This window comes from Simochromis diagramma, unplaced genomic scaffold (genome assembly GCF_900408965.1).
Source record: "Simochromis diagramma unplaced genomic scaffold, fSimDia1.1 OVJJ01000320.1, whole genome shotgun sequence".
NCBI lineage: Eukaryota > Metazoa > Chordata > Actinopteri > Cichliformes > Cichlidae > Simochromis > Simochromis diagramma.
In genome coordinates, this window is record NW_024386773.1 from 11971178 (window position 1) to 11992185 (window position 21008).

The 21008-nt window shown below is 40.4% G+C and overlaps 2 protein-coding genes across 8 annotated transcripts; one reads left to right on the plus strand and one right to left on the minus strand.

Moving 5' to 3' along the window:
• Nucleotides 1–217: 217 nt before the first annotated feature.
• mars1 (methionyl-tRNA synthetase 1) lies at nucleotides 218–16502 on the plus strand. Of its 6 annotated transcripts, XM_040008453.1 has the most exons (22): nucleotides 218–502; nucleotides 1790–1880; nucleotides 2142–2220; nucleotides 2509–2640; nucleotides 3907–3982; nucleotides 4165–4349; nucleotides 4683–4792; nucleotides 4878–4994; nucleotides 5188–5391; nucleotides 7439–7640; nucleotides 8801–8875; nucleotides 9135–9305; nucleotides 9692–9787; nucleotides 10572–10689; nucleotides 10886–11099; nucleotides 12516–12647; nucleotides 12950–13054; nucleotides 13298–13492; nucleotides 14078–14150; nucleotides 14436–14462; nucleotides 14754–14885; nucleotides 15412–16502. In XM_040008453.1, the coding sequence occupies exons 1-22, from the start codon at nucleotides 400–402 to the stop codon at nucleotides 15559–15561; spliced, it is 2787 nt and encodes a 928-aa protein (XP_039864387.1). In that variant the 5' UTR covers nucleotides 218–399; the 3' UTR covers nucleotides 15562–16502. The 6 variants fall into 6 exon arrangements, with proteins under 6 accessions (XP_039864387.1, XP_039864394.1, XP_039864407.1 ...); XM_040008460.1 differs by lacking the exon at nucleotides 14436–14462 and having other exon boundaries at nucleotides 219–502; XM_040008473.1 differs by lacking the exons at nucleotides 218–502; nucleotides 1790–1880; nucleotides 2142–2220 and adding an exon at nucleotides 2841–3316 and having other exon boundaries at nucleotides 2524–2640.
• On the minus strand, nucleotides 16445–20067 carry ddit3 (DNA-damage-inducible transcript 3). 2 transcript variants are annotated; one of them, XM_040008567.1, is made up of 4 exons: nucleotides 19936–20067; nucleotides 18581–18642; nucleotides 18030–18238; nucleotides 16445–17837 (listed from the first exon to the last, which is right to left on the minus strand). In XM_040008567.1, the coding sequence occupies exons 3-4, from the start codon at nucleotides 18183–18185 to the stop codon at nucleotides 17067–17069; spliced, it is 927 nt and encodes a 308-aa protein (XP_039864501.1). In that variant the 5' UTR covers nucleotides 18186–18238; nucleotides 18581–18642; nucleotides 19936–20067; the 3' UTR covers nucleotides 16445–17066. The 2 variants fall into 2 exon arrangements, with proteins under 2 accessions (XP_039864501.1, XP_039864511.1); XM_040008577.1 differs by lacking the exons at nucleotides 18581–18642; nucleotides 19936–20067 and having other exon boundaries at nucleotides 16445–17866; nucleotides 18030–18148.
• Nucleotides 20068–21008: the final 941 nt, after the last annotated feature.

Genomic DNA, 21008 nt, shown 5'->3' on the forward strand with positions numbered 1-21008 from the left:
TACGCGTAACCAATCAGCTCTGCTGAAAGGTGGCGATGGAAGGCACTCGTTATACTCTGCGGCGTGTTCCGTCAGAGAGCGCACAACACGAACAGCGTACTCCGCCCGGAGATGTTGATCTATTAACAAAGCGCAAGCACACCTCGTTACTGCCAAAATGACTGTTTGGGAAAGGGTTTATGGGAGGTGTAGTCAACTAAACAGCGAACTACTGCTTCTCTGAGCGGCGCGTTAAACATCCTAAAACTACATCCCCGTCATTTTTAACGTCGCCGACAGTGTTTGCATCAGCGTGGTCAGCACTCGCCGGCGAAGTTACTACTGAGCAGCGGCTTGTCTTGTTTAAAAGTGATAAAAAATAACAACCAGTCTTTAGTTTGTGTGGCAACCAACGGACAAATGAATCTGTTCGTAAGTGAAGGCAACCCGCACTGCCTGAAGGCGCTAGCAGCGTTAGAAGCGACGGGAGGGCAGTGCGGCGTCCAGTTTGTCAACCACGATGGTAAGAAAACCTAGTGAGGTTAGCATTCCTCTGTGTAATTACCTGTAATTATAACTAATAACGACAGTGTTTTGGTAAAACATGCTAGCCATAATGCAAGTTTTATGCAGGTCTGAGCTAAACTTGTCCTTTAACGGTTGTGACTGTGTACTAGCGAACTAGCTGGTTAGCCAGCCTTCTTCTGGTGGCATCTGTCTGTCAGTGTCAGTCACAATGAATGTAGAGAACAATATCTGCGTCTGAGAAGCGGCTAGAATTACCTTTACTGGAAATCACAGTTCGTTTGTCATGTTTTAGGCTTGTTTGCTTGTCCAGCTTCATGTCGGGGTGTTTGTTTGTTTGTTTGTTTTTTAGCCAGTGTGCAGCTACAGCTACCGTCTGTTTGAATTAGCTTACCATTATAAAGTTAGAAGACTGTGTTGTTTTTATTAATAAAGTACATATCTATATATAAACAGTGTGAGTTTATCCTAGGTATGATTATGTTTTGTAGGATATTTCACTGTCTCAGAATTAGAAAAGCCAACAGGTAGAACACGTTTGGAGAAACATGTTTTTCTTTATTCATTGCTTTATTGTTGCTGTGAAACGGACATATTTCACCAAAGCTGACACAAGGCAGACTTAAGTGTGCCAAAATGTGATGTGGCATACATGTCCAGCACTGTTATTCCTGTTTGGTGGGTTTTGTCTACACCCAACACAGTCACAGTTAGGAATCCAGGAAAGCCAACCGTACCCCGACTTCCTTCCACAGTTGAGAGAGGTTTTAGTAGAGTATTTGGGACTCATAGTTCTGACCTATACTTGACAATAATGGCCCTTTGGAAAACTTGCTTAGATTAGGTTTAGCAGTAAGTTTTAATTTAGTATTCTGTGAAATAGTTTCTAATAAAATAGTAATAAACTCCAGCTTCATCCTAACCCCAGATGGGTGCTAATCTTGAATCACAGAGATGAATACCAAGAGCCATCTGGCATGTGACCACTCGCATATAAACTGTCTTAGAGGCAGTGAAAAAACCCCGCACAGTTTAAAAAGCATTTTTATACCAAATGTTGTTCAAAATGTTGCTCGTTACTTCAGGTGAATGCAATAAAATATAAATGTCTGCTGTAATAATGCCGTATAAAGAACCACCATTCGTGAGCCACTATTAAAAATCTGTGCTCTGACTGAAACATGTGACTACATTTTCCGCCTAGATTTAATAAACAATATTAATCCAACTAGTCCAGGAGTATAATATTTGTTAAAAGGTTTTGTCTCTTTTTCCATTTTCCCAGAAAGGGTGGTGCCTTTCCTCAGCCGTCCAACATTGCCAGCTTTGGCCCTGCCCAGTGGACAATACCTTTTCAGTTCCAATGCCATCTGCCGGTCAGTAAACTTCACATAGGCCTTTTTGCTTGGCTCTTTATTAGTGGTAGTATACAGTTAGGTCAATAATTTGCTTGAAAAAGATGCAAAGTTTGTAGTTTGTCTTCTGTACACCCCCACAGTGGATTTTAACTTAAATAAATAAATAAATAAATAAAATAAAGATGGCAACCAATAGAACCAAAACTATGTTTTTATGCTTTACCCATTTTAGCAGCAAGTATAAAATATATCTCTTACCATGTGTTTTGAATCCCTTAGATACCTGTTTGAAGTAAATGGACAAGAATGCAGTGAGCTTTGCGATCAATGGCTGGAATGGGAGGCCACAGTTCTTCAGGTATACTCTACATAAATAAACAGACCTTTTAGTTTGGTGTTAATCTGCTGTGTTAAAACTATTTTCAGTTCATGCTTTTGTACGTTCTCTTGTACAGAATCCTCTTACTGTACTTCTATAAACCTCATGGAAAAGCGGATATAAATCCATGCTGCTAAATTATTAAAACTCACGCTATCAAAAGAACAATGTACGGAAACAAGCGTTAAGCAGTCCAAGTAATTCTTTAGCCTCAGTCACACTTGCTTGGTAAATTGTTATTAATCCTGTTTTGTCCTTTTTGTGCAGCCTGCATTGCAGCAGGCTCTTCACATGGCAGTGCTGCAGGGGAAGAGTTCAGAGGTGTCCAAGGTTCTCCAGGGTCCCATAAACGTCTTGGAACAAAGCTTGAGCAAAAGAAACACACCTTATTTAACTGGGGTACAGTATGGTCTCCTGTGTATCTTCTTTTTTCAGTGCATGTTTACCTGTAATATACCCCAGTCAGGCATAACATTATGACCACTGACAGGGGAAGTCAATAACACTGATTATCTTTTCATTGTGGCAGCTGTTGGTAGGTGGGATATATTAGGGAGCAAGTTCACATTTTGTTCTCAAAGTTGATGTCTTCAAAGCAGGAAAAATGCTCTTGTGGGATTTCCTTGTCTGAAGTGGTCAGTAGCTATCAACAGTGGTCCAAGGAAGGAACAGTAGTGAACCAGCAACAGGGTCATGGGCTGCACAAGTTCACGATATGTGTGGGCAGTGAAGCCGGCCCATGTAGTCCAATCCAACAAACAAGCTGCTGGTAGTGCAGATTGCTGAAAAGGTAATGCTGGTTCTGAATGAAAGGTCTCAGAATTGTCAGCATTGTTGCAGACTATGTACACCATTTCATGGAAACGGTATTCCCCAATGACTGTGGCCTTTTTCAGCTGTGGCCTCTTTTCAAGCTCCGCTACAAAGAAACGGTGGTTTCCACAGGAATGAGTTTGAGGTGTTGACTTGGCCTCCAGATTCCCCAGATCTCAATCCAATCAAGCATCTGTGGAATGTGCTGCACAAACAAGTCCAACCCAAGGATGTCCTACCTCGCAACTTACACGACCTAAAGGTTTTGTTGCTTACATCTTGGTACCAGTTACCGCAGCACACCTTCAGGGGTCTAAGTGGAGTCTGTGCCTCGATTTGTCAGGGCTGCTTTGGTAGCAAAAGAGAGACCAACACAATATTAGGCAGGAGATCATAATGCTATGACTGAAAAGTCTATTGTGTGAGTACATTTAGAAAATAAAGAAAACACATTTTCAGGCTTTTTCAATCTACAAAATATATACTTGATAGAAGTCAGTAAGTCAAAAGTTCAAAATATCTCTTTTAAAGTTTATCTGAGCTTGACTGAGCAACTCCATTGGGCCAGATCTGGCTCCTCTGGCAACATTTTTCTATAAAACTAAAGAAAAAGTGCCGTAAGTGCACACAGCAAGGAAGTCTTAGCTGTAGGTGTAGTACTTTTTTAGTGAGATGCAAGCACATAAAAGCTGTAAGTAGTCCCCTTCATGGTTGTTCTCTATATAGAAAGTTGCAGGTGCAAAGATGAATCCCTCTTCTCCTTTGCTTGGGGATTTCAAAACATTGTTAATTCAGAAACAGTATTTAGCAATTGCTTTAAACTAATGTTGAATTAACTGTGCTGTGTTTCAGGATTCTGTTTCCGCTGCTGATCTTGTTTTGTGGGCCGGATTCTTTCCTGTTTTATCTGATTCTTCACTAACACTGGGTAAATATGAATGCATTTTAAAATCCATTATTATTTGACATGTATTGCTGGCTGTTTCCCTTTTGCTTTGCTTTATTTAACTTACTTTTTCATTCAATTTAATCTTTGAATGTTTAATTTCTGATTTCTCTTTTTCACGTATTTTACAAAATTTCACCTTCCATCTCCTGATCTCTTTTCAGGTGAACACAAGTCTTTGAAGGCTTGGTTTGACCGTGTGGCTGCTATGAACGCTTGTCAGTCTGCTGCTCAGAAAGTGCTACAGGGAAAAGGTCTGCAGGGCATGAAAAGCTATATGCAGAAGCAGCCTGCTCCTCAGAGCAGCCAGTGCAGAGAGACACAGCCATGTAATAGCAACTCTGCTGAGGTACCTGCAACAGTATATCATCGAGATAACTATTAGACTGAACGTGTTCTTACTGAGAGGCATAAATTTAGTGCCTTTCTTCCAAACAACACATTAGGTTTCTAGGAAAACTTATCATTGTTGGTTTTCATTAACCTATAGACACATGCACTTCCACAAACATGGTTTATACTCTTTGAAAGCACAGTATTTTAAAAGTGTCAGTCAGATTTAAGAGCAAATGTTAGAACACACATTTAGAGGAAGTCAGTGAATGTGTGGATGGCAGATGATGCTATAATAGTGGAGAATATGTCGTGGATAATGATTGTCTTTGTTTCCTGGTTTGATTAGGAAGAAGGAGGTGAGCGTGTTGTTTCAGAGGAGGAGATGGAAGCAGCAGCTCTCACTTGGAGTAAGGGTTTGAACACTTGCCCTCCAGCTACAAAAAAGCAACACCCCATGTAAGTTATTAATGGCACCATCATTTCACACACATGTATTCTGTTAAGGCCAGCTAAAATTTAGTTCTGTTTTTTTTCCCACTAGTTTGCCTCAGGAGGGCAAGCGAAATGTCCTGGTGACCAGCGCCTTGCCCTATGTCAATAATGTTCCTCACCTGGGTAACATTATTGGCTGTGTCCTCAGTGCTGATGTCTTCTCCAGGTAGGAATTACATTTTGTAATCTGTTGAAAAAACAATCATTGTTCCTTTCAGCAAATGCAGACTTTACAAACAGTACCTGAATACACAGACGTTCTTGTAGATGTGTAATGGAAAGGCCTGTGTATACTGTTTTTTCACTCATCATCTTTGAGTCATAACTCTTCCACACCTTACTCCATCTGCTTCTGCTAGGTATGGCCACCTACGAGGCTGGAATATGTTGTTTGTGTGTGGCACAGATGAGTATGGCACTGCTACAGAGAACAAGGCCAGAGAGGAGGGCCTGACACCCCAACAGATCTGTGACAAGTACCACGCTGTTCACTCCAGCATCTACAAATGGTTCCAGATTGACTTTGACTATTTTGGCAGAACCACCACCGAGAAGCAGACAGAGTAAGTGAGAGGGCCTGTCCAAGGACATGGGTGAGAACAAATGAGTCTCTTCTTAAATTGGTACTTTAAGACAAGGTTGTTCTTTCAAGAAACACAAGTATCTTTTACCTCCTAGGACCTGGCGTCCACATATGTGGACATCACATTTTGGGTTATTTAGACCAAAATAATAAATTTTGCTCAACAATGGCCTGATATCCACTTACGAGGACATTGTACTGCTACTGTTCTATCGGAATTTTAAACGAATATCCCCATATGTGGCTCTGATTTTTCTTAGAAACAAAAATCGGGAAAAAAAAAAAATCTGGTAATTCTTTTTTTACATTCATCAGGTCCCAATATGCCCAGATATCAAAGAGAAATTAAAAATGCATGCCGTGGAAGAGTTCGGGTCTTAGGAGGTTAAACAGAGAAGCCAGCAGAATATAAGATCATGTTTTTTTGACCAGAGTCCTGACATAGGCTGGATGTGGGTCTGATGAATGAAAACATTAGTGTTTCCGTATACTATAAAATTATCTAACATCGGATTAGTATAATCTTGCCCTAGATACCAGTAGTGGAAGTCTAACCATAAATTAACCATAAACCATAAACTGTACTTCTCTTAATCTCAGAGATTATACAGCATGGCTTTTAAATGTAGGTTACTACTGCCTACTTCCCAAGGCTTTACTGAGTTCTGTAATTAGAAATGTGTGTAAAAGGTGGAAATATACGTTGACCTGGCGACTCATGCATCAAAGGTTCTGCAGAGGGACTAAGTTCAAGTCCCCCCCAGACCATTTCCTCCATTCGCCCTCTGTCCCTCTGTCTAGTCTCCTAAATGCACTAACAACACAAATTGTTTCTTTTTTCTGTGTGTTTAAATAATACACAGAAATGCTGAGTTGTATATTATTTTGCCAAAAGCATTTGCTCACTCATCCAAATCATTGAACTCGAGTGTTTCCAAACACTTTCATGGCCACAGGTGTGTGAAACTCGTCAGCTGGTCGTGCAGACTGCTGCTAGAAACATTTGTGAAAGGATGGGTGGCTGTCATGGGTGGGGATTTTTTTTTAATTTATTTTTTTGACAGTTTATTGCTGTGTTAATTGCTGTGTAATCAGAAACCGGTTGTATGTAATTGCCAGCTCGATTAGATTCAACTGGAGACTGGTAGCAGACTGACTCAATCTTACGGCAACATTTGGGAGGCTTAAAACGTTTTGTAGCAAAAGCATTACCAAAGAAAGATCACTTCAACTTTGTATCTATTGGATAACACAGATATTGACAAAGTTTAACTCTGAGGAGATAAATTGCAGTTAAAATTGATAAAATTCATAGTAAGTGTTATTCCAGTACTCAGCATAATGCAAAATGTCCACAATTTCAGTAATATCACGTTATGGTAACATCGTATCGTGGGATCTCTGAGTCACGCCTCTGAGGCATGGCCTTTTCTTCACGAAAGATTAGTCTTAAATTCTAGTTATTGCACACTGACAAGGACTACAAAGATAAAAACTCTTGTTTTGGGACCTTAGCTTTGATAAAGTACAACATAAAAGACATCAAGCACCATGCACCAGTGCAGTGTGCTTTGAGAAATAAACAGCCCACAGATTAAAGGCTTTTGACTTGATCCATTGAAAGGAGGTTAGGCTTTAGATTTTACATTTACCAGCCCACAGCTGAATTGTCGTTTTTTTTTGGGGGGGGGGGGTTTGTTGTTTTTTTGATTTTTTTGTTTTAATTCTTTTTTTTGCTTCATATTTTTCTTATCACTCAGTAGTACCAACCAACCATCTTCTCTTGATTTTTTTTCTTATGTGTTTTTTTTTCCCTGGCCATATTTGCTGAGAAAGTTTACGTCCATTTCTAACCAACATAAAAGAGCAGCATTGATCCATGCTGGCAAAAAAACTCCCCAAACTGTGATCAGGCTTTAATAAATGATCTCAACATAAGACCGTATCGCTGTATCTAACACAGGTCATTGTCTATAATCCTAAAGAAACTTTTTTTTAACCATCTTGTTCCTCTGTTAATCTTTCAGGATAGCTCAAGATATTTTCTGGCGACTTCATGAGCGCGGTTTCCTAATAGAAGACACAGTGGAGCAGCTACGCTGTGAAAACTGTCAGCGATTCCTGGCTGACCGCTTTGTAGAAGGTATCTGTCCACACTGCAGTTACCCTGAAGCTCGTGGTGACCAGTGTGACAAGTGTGGGCGACTCATCAATGCTGTGGACCTCAGGGTGAGTGTGGAAGAGCAGCCTGTACGTCTCATATCATTGTAGAGGGCATAACTATTGATGACTATAGAGAGAATTGTGGTGGAAGAAAGTTCTTGACAACTCACACATAATTACTATGTTTTTGTTTCTGGTAGTGTTTGTGTGTGTGTGATTCTGTCTGTGAACATGAAAGCTTGAAAAATGTTGACTGTGGTCTAAGAAGGTCTGTGAGCACATCTAAAACATTTGTGGATTATTTTCACTTTATTTTTATGACTAAATACATTTTTTTTATGATTTTTTTTTTTTAAGTGATAGTTTAAGTCATATTTGGTGTTTCAATTATTAAAATAGGTAATTATAAGTGTTTTTAGAAGGGGTCTAGAGGGGAATTTCAGCTATTAGCAGACGTTTGTGAATACTGGGGATCAACTGTATGAGGACTCTAAATATCACAATACTTTGGACCTCTGATCTCTTCTTCAAGGTCAAAGAAAGTCAAACTTTCATAAACTGTCTTTTGTCTTTAAAACTATTTAAAAATTCTACTGCCTTTGTTCATATTGGCAACATTTGGAAATGATACTGGTATATGGGCATTATATATGTCATCATTCTTACAGCACCTAAGAAGCCTCACATTTATATTTATATGTGTACATTTTTGCAAATACTTTAACAAATTGATATAGTAATTTTTGTCCTTTTATAGTCAGAGTTTGGATTCATTTGCGTAACGTTAGTGCTAAGGATTTGTGCGATATTGTGTTGGGAACTAAAAATATGATATAATGATGTAAACTGTTTCTGGTTTTCTTTTGTTTTTACTCATTGCTAATATGAAAATATAAATATTAATGGAAAAATAATCTCCTAGTACTTCGGGAATGTACTTGGAGATTATAGTACCCTTTCTAAAATGTGCCAGTATGCATCACTTGTGTTTCTGGGCTTTTTAGATTGCCGCTGGAGAACGCATATTATGCCTCTGTTACAATATTTATTTTCCCCTGTGGTAGAAAACTGTGAATCTAGAAGACTTTCTAGAGTTGTTAATGTACTGCTGCGTTCACACTCTTAAAATTATTTTTGTAAAATTAAATTGGTAAATTCAGAGTAAAAATTCTTGTCAAATGTTGCTATAATCAATGATTATCGGTGTTGGCCATGATTTCTTCCAGGAACCTCAATGTAAGGTCTGTAGGCAGACTCCAATCATCCGCTCCTCTAAGCATCTTTTCCTGGACCTGCCAAAGGTATGATTTTCACACTTCATTGAATACCCTGAGCCGTCCATTCTCAGTTCATACAGTGCTTCTTTGGTCACAGGGATGGAGGCAAAGTAATCCAGTTTAGTAAGTTTAAGGTATCATTGAAAGACAGCTTGTGGAAAGCAGTTATCCCTGCGGTAATGTTATTATATAAACAGCTTTAGTCTTTCAAAAGCTGTGCTTTAGAGTTAAGACACTGGGTGTATTTTGTCAGCATTTTCATTCTCCTCTTTCTCCTGTGCAGCTGGAAAGTCAGTTGGAGCAGTGGCTGGAGAAGTCAACCAGCACAGGAGATTGGACAGCAAATGCCAAACAGATCACTCGCTCCTGGCTAAGAGATGGACTCAAACCTCGCTGCATCACCAGAGACCTGCAGTGGGGAACACCAGTACCTCACGCTGACTTTAAAGAGAAGGTCTGCTTTTATTTAAAAGGAAATGGTTACATCACAGATCTCGTTTTCTTGATTTTTTAGTTTGGTATTTCTGCAGACTTTAAAAATATGCTTAATCCAATCATTTTTTTTCTCTTTGACTTCATATCTAAAGTCATGTTTTTAACAACTAAAATGACTTTGTGCTTCATAACCTCGTCACAAAAGCTGCTGTGACTGAAATATAATACATAATATCAATATGTAATATCAGATTTTTTTAGGTTTGGCTTATCAAAACATATTGATAACTTTTAGCACACACATCTGGAACTTCTTGCACACTAATACTCCAAGCATGCCATTTCTGATCAGGTCTCTGTGCATCCTTAGTATTCATTCTTTCAATTTTTTTTCTGTCTTTGCAGGTGTTCTACGTGTGGTTTGATGCCCCCATTGGTTATCTGTCCATTACTGCCAACTACACCAGCGAATGGGAAAAGTGGTGGAAGAATCCCCATCAGGTACCACCCCCCTAGCCCAGACCCTAACAAATGTCAAAATTCATGAGCCGTAGAGAGTACTCATGCACAAGCTTGGCACAGATTTTTGTCCCCTTTTCCACAGTGAATGGATCTAATAGCTTTTTTTACTCCCCCATCTGGTCTTTTTCATTAGGACGTGGTGTATTTCCTAGCTCCATATAACTCTGATGTGCAACAGAGAAAGACATTAGCGTTTAGTTTTACTCCCATGGCTACAATTTGTACACAAGAGATTATGGTGAAGGATATATACGGCTGATCAAGATTTGCCCTATGAGGTGTAATGCACAACATGTTCAGTCTTAATATAGTTTTCTAGATAATTTTTATTTAAGGATTGCCCTTTGTGTTCTAGTTTTGTTTTTTTGTTTTTTAAAGAGGAACCATTTAACATTTAATTTAACCTTACACACAGTTAATTACATATCTAGTACAAGCGTCAAACAGGAAGCAAGTACTCTTTAGTTAGCTTCTTCATTTACATGTCTGCTCAATGGACCCAAAATCTGATAGCTAATCAAAGTCAGGCATTTGCTCACATAAGCATCACTATCTTCTTCACTCACTGGCTCATCTCTCCATCTAAAACTCCGGGATTGATCCCGTTTTATGAGTGTGTGATGCTCTGTATTTGCAGAAGGAGAGAGAGAGCGGCAGAGAGGGGGGTTGGGGATAGCAGATAAGTCCTCTTTGAACTGGATGATCTCATGATGATCTAATATGATGTCACCCTCACAGTGCACTGTATTTTCTTTGCCACCAGGTGGAGCTGTACAACTTCATGGCCAAAGACAATGTGCCTTTTCACAGTGTGGTGTTCCCCTGCTCTCTACTGGGAGCCCAGGACAACTACACTCTTGTCAACCACCTCATTGCCACAGGTAAGCACTTATTATAACTGACCGATTTCGCCGACTGATTAAGCATTTGTGTGATTTTGGTTTTCTCAGCAGATGCTTGAAGTTGTTATAAAAACACATGAATGAAACATGGGTGCAGTGTTACTGGATGGGTAATTGTGCGTTTTGGTCAAAGGTTTGGGTTTTGACAATAACCTGTGCTGTAACTTTCACTCAGAATATCTGAATTATGAGGACACAAAGTTCTCCAAGAGCCGCGGTGTGGGCGTGTTTGGAGACATGGCGAAGGACACCGGTATCCCTTCTGATGTGTGGAGATTCTACCTCCTGTATGTGCGTCCAGAGGGACAGGATTCAGCTTTCTCCTGGGCAGACATGGCTCTGAAGAACAACTCTGAACTGCTCAACAACCTGGGCAATTTCATCAACAGGTTGGTAAAAGCCAAGATGTTTTAAAGGGACTTCCTGCTCTTTTTTTTTTATGTTTTACAAATAAAATTTACTTTAGACAAATTTAAGAATCTGAAACTGGTCAGTAAACCTAACAAACTCGAACCAGTCTCATGTTAGGTTATTACATACAAATACTTGTTTTTCTGGGTTTTTTTTTTTTTAAGCTGTCTCTTATAATGTTATTAGTTCATCTCAACCACTAGCGATATAAAAAAATGGGGCAGTCTACATCCTAAAGTTGCTCACAGTCTCTGCAGAAGTTTCACTCAGAAAGTAAATATGCAATAAAACTGTCATCCAGTCCAATTAACAACGAACTTTTCAGATTGTTGTACTTTAACTATTACAAGAGATTCACCCTAGTTTTCCAAATTTGTTTGGGATGGCGTAATTTAGCCCCAATTACATCGCCTCAAATGATTTTTAAAAGATCAGGGTTAAATCCCACATCAAAGATTTTTCTCAGCAGCTTTTTTTTTCCCCAAAGTACCTTGATCTTCAAAATTGGTCTCGGGCAGCAATGCTGATCCCTAATTGGTTCAAAAATATCTTGTAGATTGCAACCAGCCTAAGGTGTTGGAGGAGTAAGTGTTCTGCTTCAGAAAAGAAGTTCTGTCCTTGCCTGGATCCAATCCCTGAATCACAACATCATTAGTGACAGTGGGTCCATCTTAGACACACATACAGATTGATAGAAGACTTTGTACCATGTAAATGCTGTTTATTAAAAATATTTTGATGACAATTAAAAAACAAATATGGCTAAATGCCCATATTTGCTAGCAAAAATGCTGCTGTAGACTCACTCATTTTACCAGTAATAATATTGTTCTTTATTCCCCCTGAATGAAAACCCTTAGGGAATGTCAGTTTCACTAATTAGAAGGCTAAAACAAACAAAAGGACACACGAAGTTTCTGTTCACACATCAGAATCTCAGTTCATTGTAAATTTGACATTCTTGTCAAAGCATTTTGGTCTCGCAGACCTTCCTCAGAGGCTAAGAGACGTGTAAAATATAGAACAGTGTGTTGCATCAGCCATGACAAAAACTTTCTCACCACGAACGTCCTCCTGATGCGCACATAAGACTCATATCAAAAATGACATGTTCCAGACACAGCTACAGTTTAGAAGCAAACAAGGAACTGAGAAGCGACTCCACGCAGCGCACTGTTGTGTTGGTTTAAATAAGGAGAGCATTGCAATTACATATGGCAACAAAATCTATAATTTATAAACAATTAGCAAGTCTAGCAACCTGCCCTTCCCTCGTTTTGCTCTCGCACCCCCTCCCCGATTCTCTCGCTTCGTCTCTCTTCATTCCAGCATTTTTCTCTGACCCCTGTTGTTTATCTGCTTTGTAAAAAGCCTCCTCTCGCTTTCTTCTCCAGAGCCGGCATGTTTGTCACCAAGTTCTTTGAGGGCTGTGTGCCTGTGATGGAGCTACAGGAGGAAGATAAGAAGCTTCTGGCTCTGGTGAGCTGGGAGCTGCAGCAGTACATCCAGCTCATGGACAAAATCAAGTAAGAATCACATAGCAGTGACAAGCAACAGCAGTGGGGTGATGTTGGCATTTAGACAGAAACATGCCAGCTTAATTAAAATGACCTTTTTAGAGCTGCTGTTGTCTTGAATTTGTTTTACACAGTGATTTAAAACTCAAAAATGTACAAATAAATTATCAAATAATTTTCTGAACTACTAGTTAAATTGTCAATTATATCACAAGCTGAAACTTTATGTGAGTAGACTGGGCCTCGAGTATTGATGAAAATCGTCCTGCTGTCATTGTCGCGCTCTTAATGATCGATATGATATGTCACAGAATCCGCGATGCGCTGAAACACATCCTGAATATCTCTCGTCACGGCAATCAGTACATTCAGGTCAATGAACCCTGGAAGAAGATCAAGGGAGGGGATTCAGAAAGGTGAGGCCTGTACCTGGATTTGTGTTACATTTTATTAGTCGCAAATTTTTATTTTATAATAAAACAGAGACGGGAAAATGACTTTTTTTAATAGTAAACATCTCTGTTTGGAGGAGAAATTAATTTGATTTATCTCAGACAAAATGTCTTAAATTGAATTTTTTGTAGAAAAAAATGTATTTAAGATCTAATTTCTGTCCATTTTGACCTATAGATTTCGACTTACTTATCCCCCGTTTGCAGGCAGCGTGCAGGCACGGTGACTGGTGTGTCTGTGAATATTGCGTGCTTGCTGTCGGTGATGCTCTCCCCGTATATGCCAGCGGTCAGCCAAACAATCAGGGATCAACTCAACGCCCCTCCATCTTGCATCAACACCATGTTAGAAGGCAATGGCACCTTTGTATGTTCCCTGAGTGCAGGCCACCGGATTGGCGCCGGTGAGTACAACCGCGACACGTATTACACACAGGTTGTACATGTGTAGACACAGGAACGTATCTGTTAATGCTGGGTGATACAATGAGGATGCAACAGTGTGTCAACTGAGCAGAACAATAGAATAATAAAGAATAATAGCCTAGGCTGTGTTTGGAGGCCTCCGCCTTCGAGCAAGCAGCAAGTTTCTCTCAGGCCACTTGTCCCTTCAGGTATAATTGTGGTGATCTGTTTGTGCCTACTGAGGCTCAAGTCCAACACTACTGCTATAATGATTTACAGTCGTTGTCCTCAGATAAGTATCTGGACGCTTACATGTACACAAATATTCTCATTTGTTTGAAGTGCAACGCTATTCACCGTGTGGTGGTCGGCATCACGGAAACGCTGCCGATTTCTCATACATAGTTATGTACTTACTTACTTGCATAATCCTCTTTGTTCACAGATGAGCACAGAGCCTCCAGGTTAAATTTTCAGATATACTGTCCTTAGGCTGGATCGACGATTGCAAACTTTTGAAAATTCCTGCATATATTTTTAATTTTTTACCTTTTTATTGCCTCTGCCAACTCGTTTTTCCCAGGTCAGTCCGTTATTCCAGAAACTGGAGGCGGACCAGATTGAAGCTTTGAAGAAGAAATTTGGTGGACAGCAGGTATTTGATGTTTATGGTACCTAATGGTCTGTGCATGAGTTCATTCGGGTCTCGTAGTAATATAGGTTCAACATATTAATTAATAATGAAATAAGAAAGAATTGATAATCTATATCTGTTCACTGGTGTCTGTGAGACTGTCATAAAAAATTATTTGTACTTAATTGAGCTGCCCGCTTTTTAAAACACGATATAGCGCAAACACACCGCAAATGTTTAAATTATGTATTAAGCATCAGTCATATAGATAAAAAATAATCCCTTTCTAAACCCTCTTGCCTCTAGCCTGAAGACGAACCACCTAAGAAGAAGGTATTGAGTGGTATTTGTTTGTGAAGAGTCAGTCCACAGTAGTTCTGGAGTGTCAGCGCTCATTTACCGCATGCCTTCACTAACACTAGCTGCTAATTTAACATCCTCAAATTTTGTATTTTTACTCATCATCTCGTGTCTCCTGTGATTCATTGTCCATTCATTGACTCATACGATCCCACTTGCATTTTGAGTGATGAGTAGTGTTGTTTGAAATGAAGTAATTACTGTGTAGAAATAATCCTCAAAATGCCTTCGATTCAAACATCTTCTCTCCGTTTCCACCTTCAGACAACAGTTCGTAACGCTGCCAGCGCTCAGTCTGCTGCTGTGCCAGCTCCTGCTGTAGCTGTTGAGGTGGGGACGGTGAACCAAGTGGACCCGGAGAAAGCCAAGCAGCTCACCCAGGCTGTGGCGGAGCAGGTGAGAGCGCCGGCCGCCTTAAATACGCTGCTGATCTAAGAAAAGCCAATGCGGTTCTTCCATGTTAAGCGGCGTTGTAATCAGTATTTTTGAATAATTTGAAATAAAAATTGAATGTAGCGTTTTATTCTTAATTCATTTTTTTGATAACTGGATAACAAAGCGTACTGTATTTTCCGCAAAAGAACAAAAAAGGCCTAACATTCTGGAAGTAACGCACATACACCAAACATTTGTTTGCGCGCGCTGAATTTATTCGTTAAGTATAAAATCTACTATTTCTTTTTTGAAAATTATTTTGTAATTTGTAGATTTCTAAAAAAAAATTGTAATAGAAATTTTTTTATTTTTTTTTTCAAATATTACAAGATACTTTCAGTCACGATTGTTGCTGTCAAATATTTGGAAATTCGTTTAGGGCGACGTCCTTCTGCAGACAAAAACGCACATTTGCAAAACTAAAAATCGTTGCTTTTGTGATTTCATTCTGAAATTCTCAACAACTGTTTAATTTTACTCATCACAGGGGGAGAAGGTCCGAGCACTCAAAGCCCAGAAAGCAGAGAAGGCCGTGATCACAGAAGAGGTGGCCAAACTGTTGGACCTTAAGAAACAGCTAGCCCTGGCTGAGGGGAAGAACCCTGAGCCTGCACCTCAAAAGGGCAAGAAGAAGTGAAATTTAAAAAGGGAAAGAAAAAAGGACGGAGGTTAGTCTAAGTATGGGTCGAGGTATGATAGTGGAGAACGGGAACAAGATGTACACAGAGAGAGAGAGCAAGATGGGTATTAGCTTAAGGCAAAGCCGTGACAGGATCTAAGACAATGTGGTATTGGCACTGAGGACTAATGAAATGCTGGATTGGCCGACGGGGAAATGAAAACTGACAAAGAGAGAGTCAAATGAATACAGCTACAGAATGGAGGGATTTTTTTCAAATCCCTACACCAAAAGAAACTGATTTTATACTCTCCCTGTGATAAAGTCAGCATACGATATTAGTGTTGGAAGGTGTGTTGTGCATCTAAAGATGTTTTTATATATATATATAAATCCTCTGGAAATTTGTTTTGCTACGAATACCATTTTTAGATCCATAAAATAAAATGATTAACTTCAGAAAAAAAATGTCTGTACTCTCCACCTTTCTCATTTACCACACACACACACAAAGAGCACAGATCCTTAAGACAAATAATCACAGACACAGAAAAATATTCTAGTTTTCTTGTTTATTGCAAATTGAGTGTGTTACAACGCAGGATAAAATGAATGGTATGGTAAAATACATAGATTTAATGCCATCAGTGACAAAAGCCATGCATGCAATATTCTACAATTAACAATTTAAGTGACTACAATGAGAAAATAACAGCGGATATGTTGGTATATTACAGTACAATTGTATATATTACAGCATTATATAAAAATAGTAAATAAGGGTAGAAGAGCTCTTAATAATTCTACCACAAATTCCCATAATAGAAAAGGTCAGCTTAGAAAGTAGAGCCGGTTCCTACTTGCTTTATCTAAATACACATACACACAAGCCATGGGTTATACAAAAGTAAGAAAATGATGTCTTTTTTTTTTTTTTGTCCTCCCCCCACAAATAAAAAGCATTCTCTCATACTCACACTGCACTGGGCACTTTCAGACTTTTCCTGAGCTCCTAAACTCTCCACAAATTGGGGCAAATAATCTCTGCTAGCCAGATTGCAGCCCTTAAAGTAGGAGTTACAATTTATTGCAAAATGGTGGGAAGATCTATCAGTGAAATGCTCTTTAAATGAAGTTCCTTTCTGTCCTACATGCAACTCAAAATATGGATCTCATTAGGCATTCCTCAAAATGACATTCATTAAAACCTCTGCATGATTTGCACTTAGAGCCGTCTGTTCTCCTTCATACATGCTGTGTCTTTCGAAAAGCCGCAATGCTGTTGCAGCCCCTTTTCTCTCTGTACCCTTTCATGTCTTGACTTTCATCACTTTCCTTCTTCTTGCAATCTTTATCTGTCTTTTACAAGAAACAAAATCCTCACTTATAAAAATTTATCTTTGGTTTCCATTCTTCTAAGAGGCATTTCATGACCACCCTGTTACACCTTTCCCCACCACTGCTTGTTCGAATTCTGTAGGACCTGACATATTTTATTCCCGTCTTCCTTCACCACCTCCCTCTCATTTTCTGGTGTTGACTAGTCTCTCGATAAGGGCTCTTCGTGTCCTCTGTACCTCCTCTCCCAGCCTTTCGATTTCTGCTTTAAGACGCTCGTTCTGCTCTGTCAGCTCCTGTACCTTCCTCTCGTTCTCCTGCTCTCTTTCTTTGCGACTCTTTTTGGTAGATGAGTAGGATGAGCGCTGCGAGGAGGAAACAAAAGAGGACAAGGCACCGTTGGCCCTCTCGCTGGTGGTCCTCTTGCGTTTTCCCAAACGGGAGGATGGGTAAACAGAGGGAGAAGACACGGGTGAAGAGGGAGAAGAACAAATTTGAGATGGTGACTGGGAGGCTGAAGAGGAGCAAGATGGCGAATCGGGGACACAAGGCAGTTCCTCCTCGCTGGCTGAGGGAGATGCAGGATGGACATTAGCCTGGTGGTGCTGGTGGTGGTAATAATAGCCACCGCTGATCACTGCTCCACTCGCATCCACCATTCCCACTCCTCCATCACTCAGCAACTCGAAGAACTCGGGAGGCAGCAAGTCACTGCCACCTCCTGCCGAGCCATCTCCACTTCTCCCACCCTCAGCCTCCACCTGCCGTTCTTCTGTAACAGCTGGACTCATGCAGGAGGAGGAGGAAGAGGAGGATGATGACGAGTTGTGATGCAGGGTCTGGGTGCTGTGGATCTCCTCTGTGGTCCTCTGGACACCGTCACCCCATGTCTGGCTGCCATCAGTCAGCCACGTCAGAGAGCAACTTTCTAGGACATCCATGAACTCTGGCTCCTTCTGGAAGCACAAAATGTAAATGTCAAAACCTGTCGAGAGTAAAAAGTGCAAGTAAATTAAACGTCGTCTGGCACACGAGTGAAAATTTTCACAAAAATTAAAATAAAAGAAAACAGAAAAAAAAAAAGTGCAATGAACAAAGACTCACATTCATCATGGGTATGATACCATTTCATTTTTCAAACTACTGACCTCGGTGCATGTAGGGGCTCGTGCCAGTTTTGCCCCTCCTGTGTCAGAGCCCAGAATATCCTGCAGGTCCTCATACCACGCCTCCAACTCTGCACCATACAACGGCCCCACACCAGGGGGGTACGGCGGGGGCAGGTGTAGCCACTCGGCAGTCATCTCGCCAATCAGTCGCAACGCACAGATACTCGGCCACACAGTTCACACTGGACCTGAGAGGGGAGGGGAGGGGGGGGTGAAAGGGAAAAGTGCAAAGCAGCTGCAGGTTAGATGACTGACATTGTGTTCAATTTAAAAATAACTGTAATTAGATATGTAGTCCGAGTACACAGGGATTTAGGATGGTCTGTCTCAAAACTGAATACTATAGTCAGGCTTTGTCTACTCAATAATTTATCAAGTTTAAATAAAACAGAGTAACACAGAGAAAAATGCATTATTGCACCAAAAATATGAAATCAATTTAGGATGCCGTAATTCCACAATTAAATGGATGGAAAAATAAAAAAGATCACGTCGAAATCTTAAAAGATGGAATGAATGTTAAATATTACCTTTAGAAAGCCTCCTTTAATCAAGTCTGGCAATTTGTTGGAGATAGCTTGTCCCAATAATTCTGCAAAGAAACATACATATTTAGTAGGTTAGTAAGAAAAAGAATAGTGTTTTTTCCCCCCCTTACTGATTGAAATTGCTGAGATTTCAAAATCAAAATAGAGATTTGGCGAACACCGAGCCTGCTGTGAGTGGAAACAAAAAGGTGCCCGAAACGCCACTGGTTTAACTGGTGAAATAATAAAGAAGAAGAAAGAAGGCAAAATTCCTGTCACATAATTATTGTAAACAAAGACCAAGGTGCTCTCCACTGCGCCCCCTGCTTTTGACGGTCCTCAAAACATGACGGAGTCGATAAACAAGTGGTTAAAACGCCGAGGAAACTCAGGAGTCCAGCTCTGCTTACAGTCGTCTTAAAGACCAGTACACAAAAGCCATCACAATGACTGGGTTTTGTCATAAAAAGGTTTTTTAATGTGTAAAGAGAAAAAATAAAATAAAATACTTTGACTTAGGCAGTGATATAAAATGTGAGCGGTAAAAAATACAAATAAAGAAACCCTGTTTAGCTTCCTCCTGTTAAACGTCAGATGTGAACGCAAACGTACACGCGTTAAAACTGTGGTGACCAAAACGCGTGACATTTTTCCTTTTTAACAGTGTTTTATAATAACATGCGTATATACGTTTTTCCTGTTTTAGTTACATGACCACTGTACGCCAAGACAATTACGTCATGGAAACCCAAGTCCAGCCGGGGGAATGGGCGAAACAAAAGGAAACGTAGAGAGAAAAGAGAAAAGCAAAGAGTGGGATGGGTGGAAAGGAAAAGTAACGAAAACAGCTGCTCATTCAGCGGTGAACGTTTCACCTAAACGGGACTGTCAAAGCGCAAAAAACAAAAATTAAACACGTCCAATTTCATGTCGACAGCTCCACCAATTACTGTCAGACGTTACGGCGCAGTATAGACTCTGTTATAAACGCTCACAATCAATGACAACTGAAATTTAAAGCGGTGCATGCCTTTGGTGCTACATTCGCGGAATTGTGTCGGGGCGTTCGGCACGGTCGGCTGCCAAAACATCGAAACTTCCTCGGCACAAGTCCGTGAGAGCTTGACAACTTGGAAAACGAAGCGGACGACACCTAAAAACAACTCGAATAAAATTATGGTCGATTAATGCAACTGTTATTCTAAAAATGGCTCTGAAATATCGGCCAAAAAACATGCACAGTGCTTTTTTCGTTTTCCACTACACCGATGGAGCACTCCGAGAGTGTGTGAAGTCGCCGTTAGTTGTTCACTGAAAGATTAAAAACAGCAGAACTGCTAACAGGAACATCCGCTTACCCTTTTTCTTTTATTCGCTCGCCTTCTCGACTGTCTTGAATTCGAATGTAGATATTTTAGTAAAAATTGGTGATAGCTCATGTTAACCATTGTTCAGTCTTGACGGCTGAATGTGATTTTACGGAAACTCCCGGCGGCGTTTATATTGTGGGAGACGCCAACCGAACTATGCATGGGAAGGTAATTTCGGCGCAACCTAACCAGAGCGACGAAACCTGACATTCCCGTGGACCAATAAGAAGAGCAGAGTTAACATCTTTCCCTTGGTGACATCCAATAGAGTGACCCGAAAACAGCTCGGGGCGGGGGAAATCTGCGGGTTAGCTGGTTGTTCACACTAGCGTGTATAGTTTGTGCGAGCAGCAATTGTGATGCAGTCATAAGACGGCCAGGACGAATTTGGGGCGTATGGGAGTCACATGAAAGGAATGATGCAATGCTTGGCAACCAATTTCTAGCTGGGGATAACACCAGCAGAATCAGAACATGTTTTATTAAACAGTGTTGGCTCTAACAAAAATCTAAAAATATACATATATGCATGGATCTAATGTCGAAGAATTGTTTGTTTCCGGAACACAAAAGCTGAATCGATTTCCCCCCCTCTACTAATTGTTTTATCGTGAATTTTTTTAAAAAATCTGTTTTCTATCCAATCCATTTAGCGCTTACTTGCTCCCGTGACGTGTTCATTTATTGTGTTGCCATCCGCGTGCGTTTACCTGACTTTTGATTCCATGTGTTTGTGTAAAGTTTGTCCGTGGCACCGGCAGTCGCCGCACACCTGCCTTGTTTTGGTTTGGGGTTTTTTGCTTTTTGTTTTTTGTTTACCCCCGTGGCATGTCCGAGGGGGACAAAAACCCACCTGCCCCCACCCAGACTAACGTCGAAATAACGCGTTTTTTGGAGGCCATGTGTTAGGTGTTTGTCAGGTAATATTTGCAGCATAGCACACACTTGCACTCTTGCTCGTATTCTCAGCCATTTCATACCGCGCGCTCTGCTGCTGCTGCTCCGCGCGAGATATGAAAACACATGCCCGGCCGGTGGAGCGTCTGTGGCGCGAGCCCGCG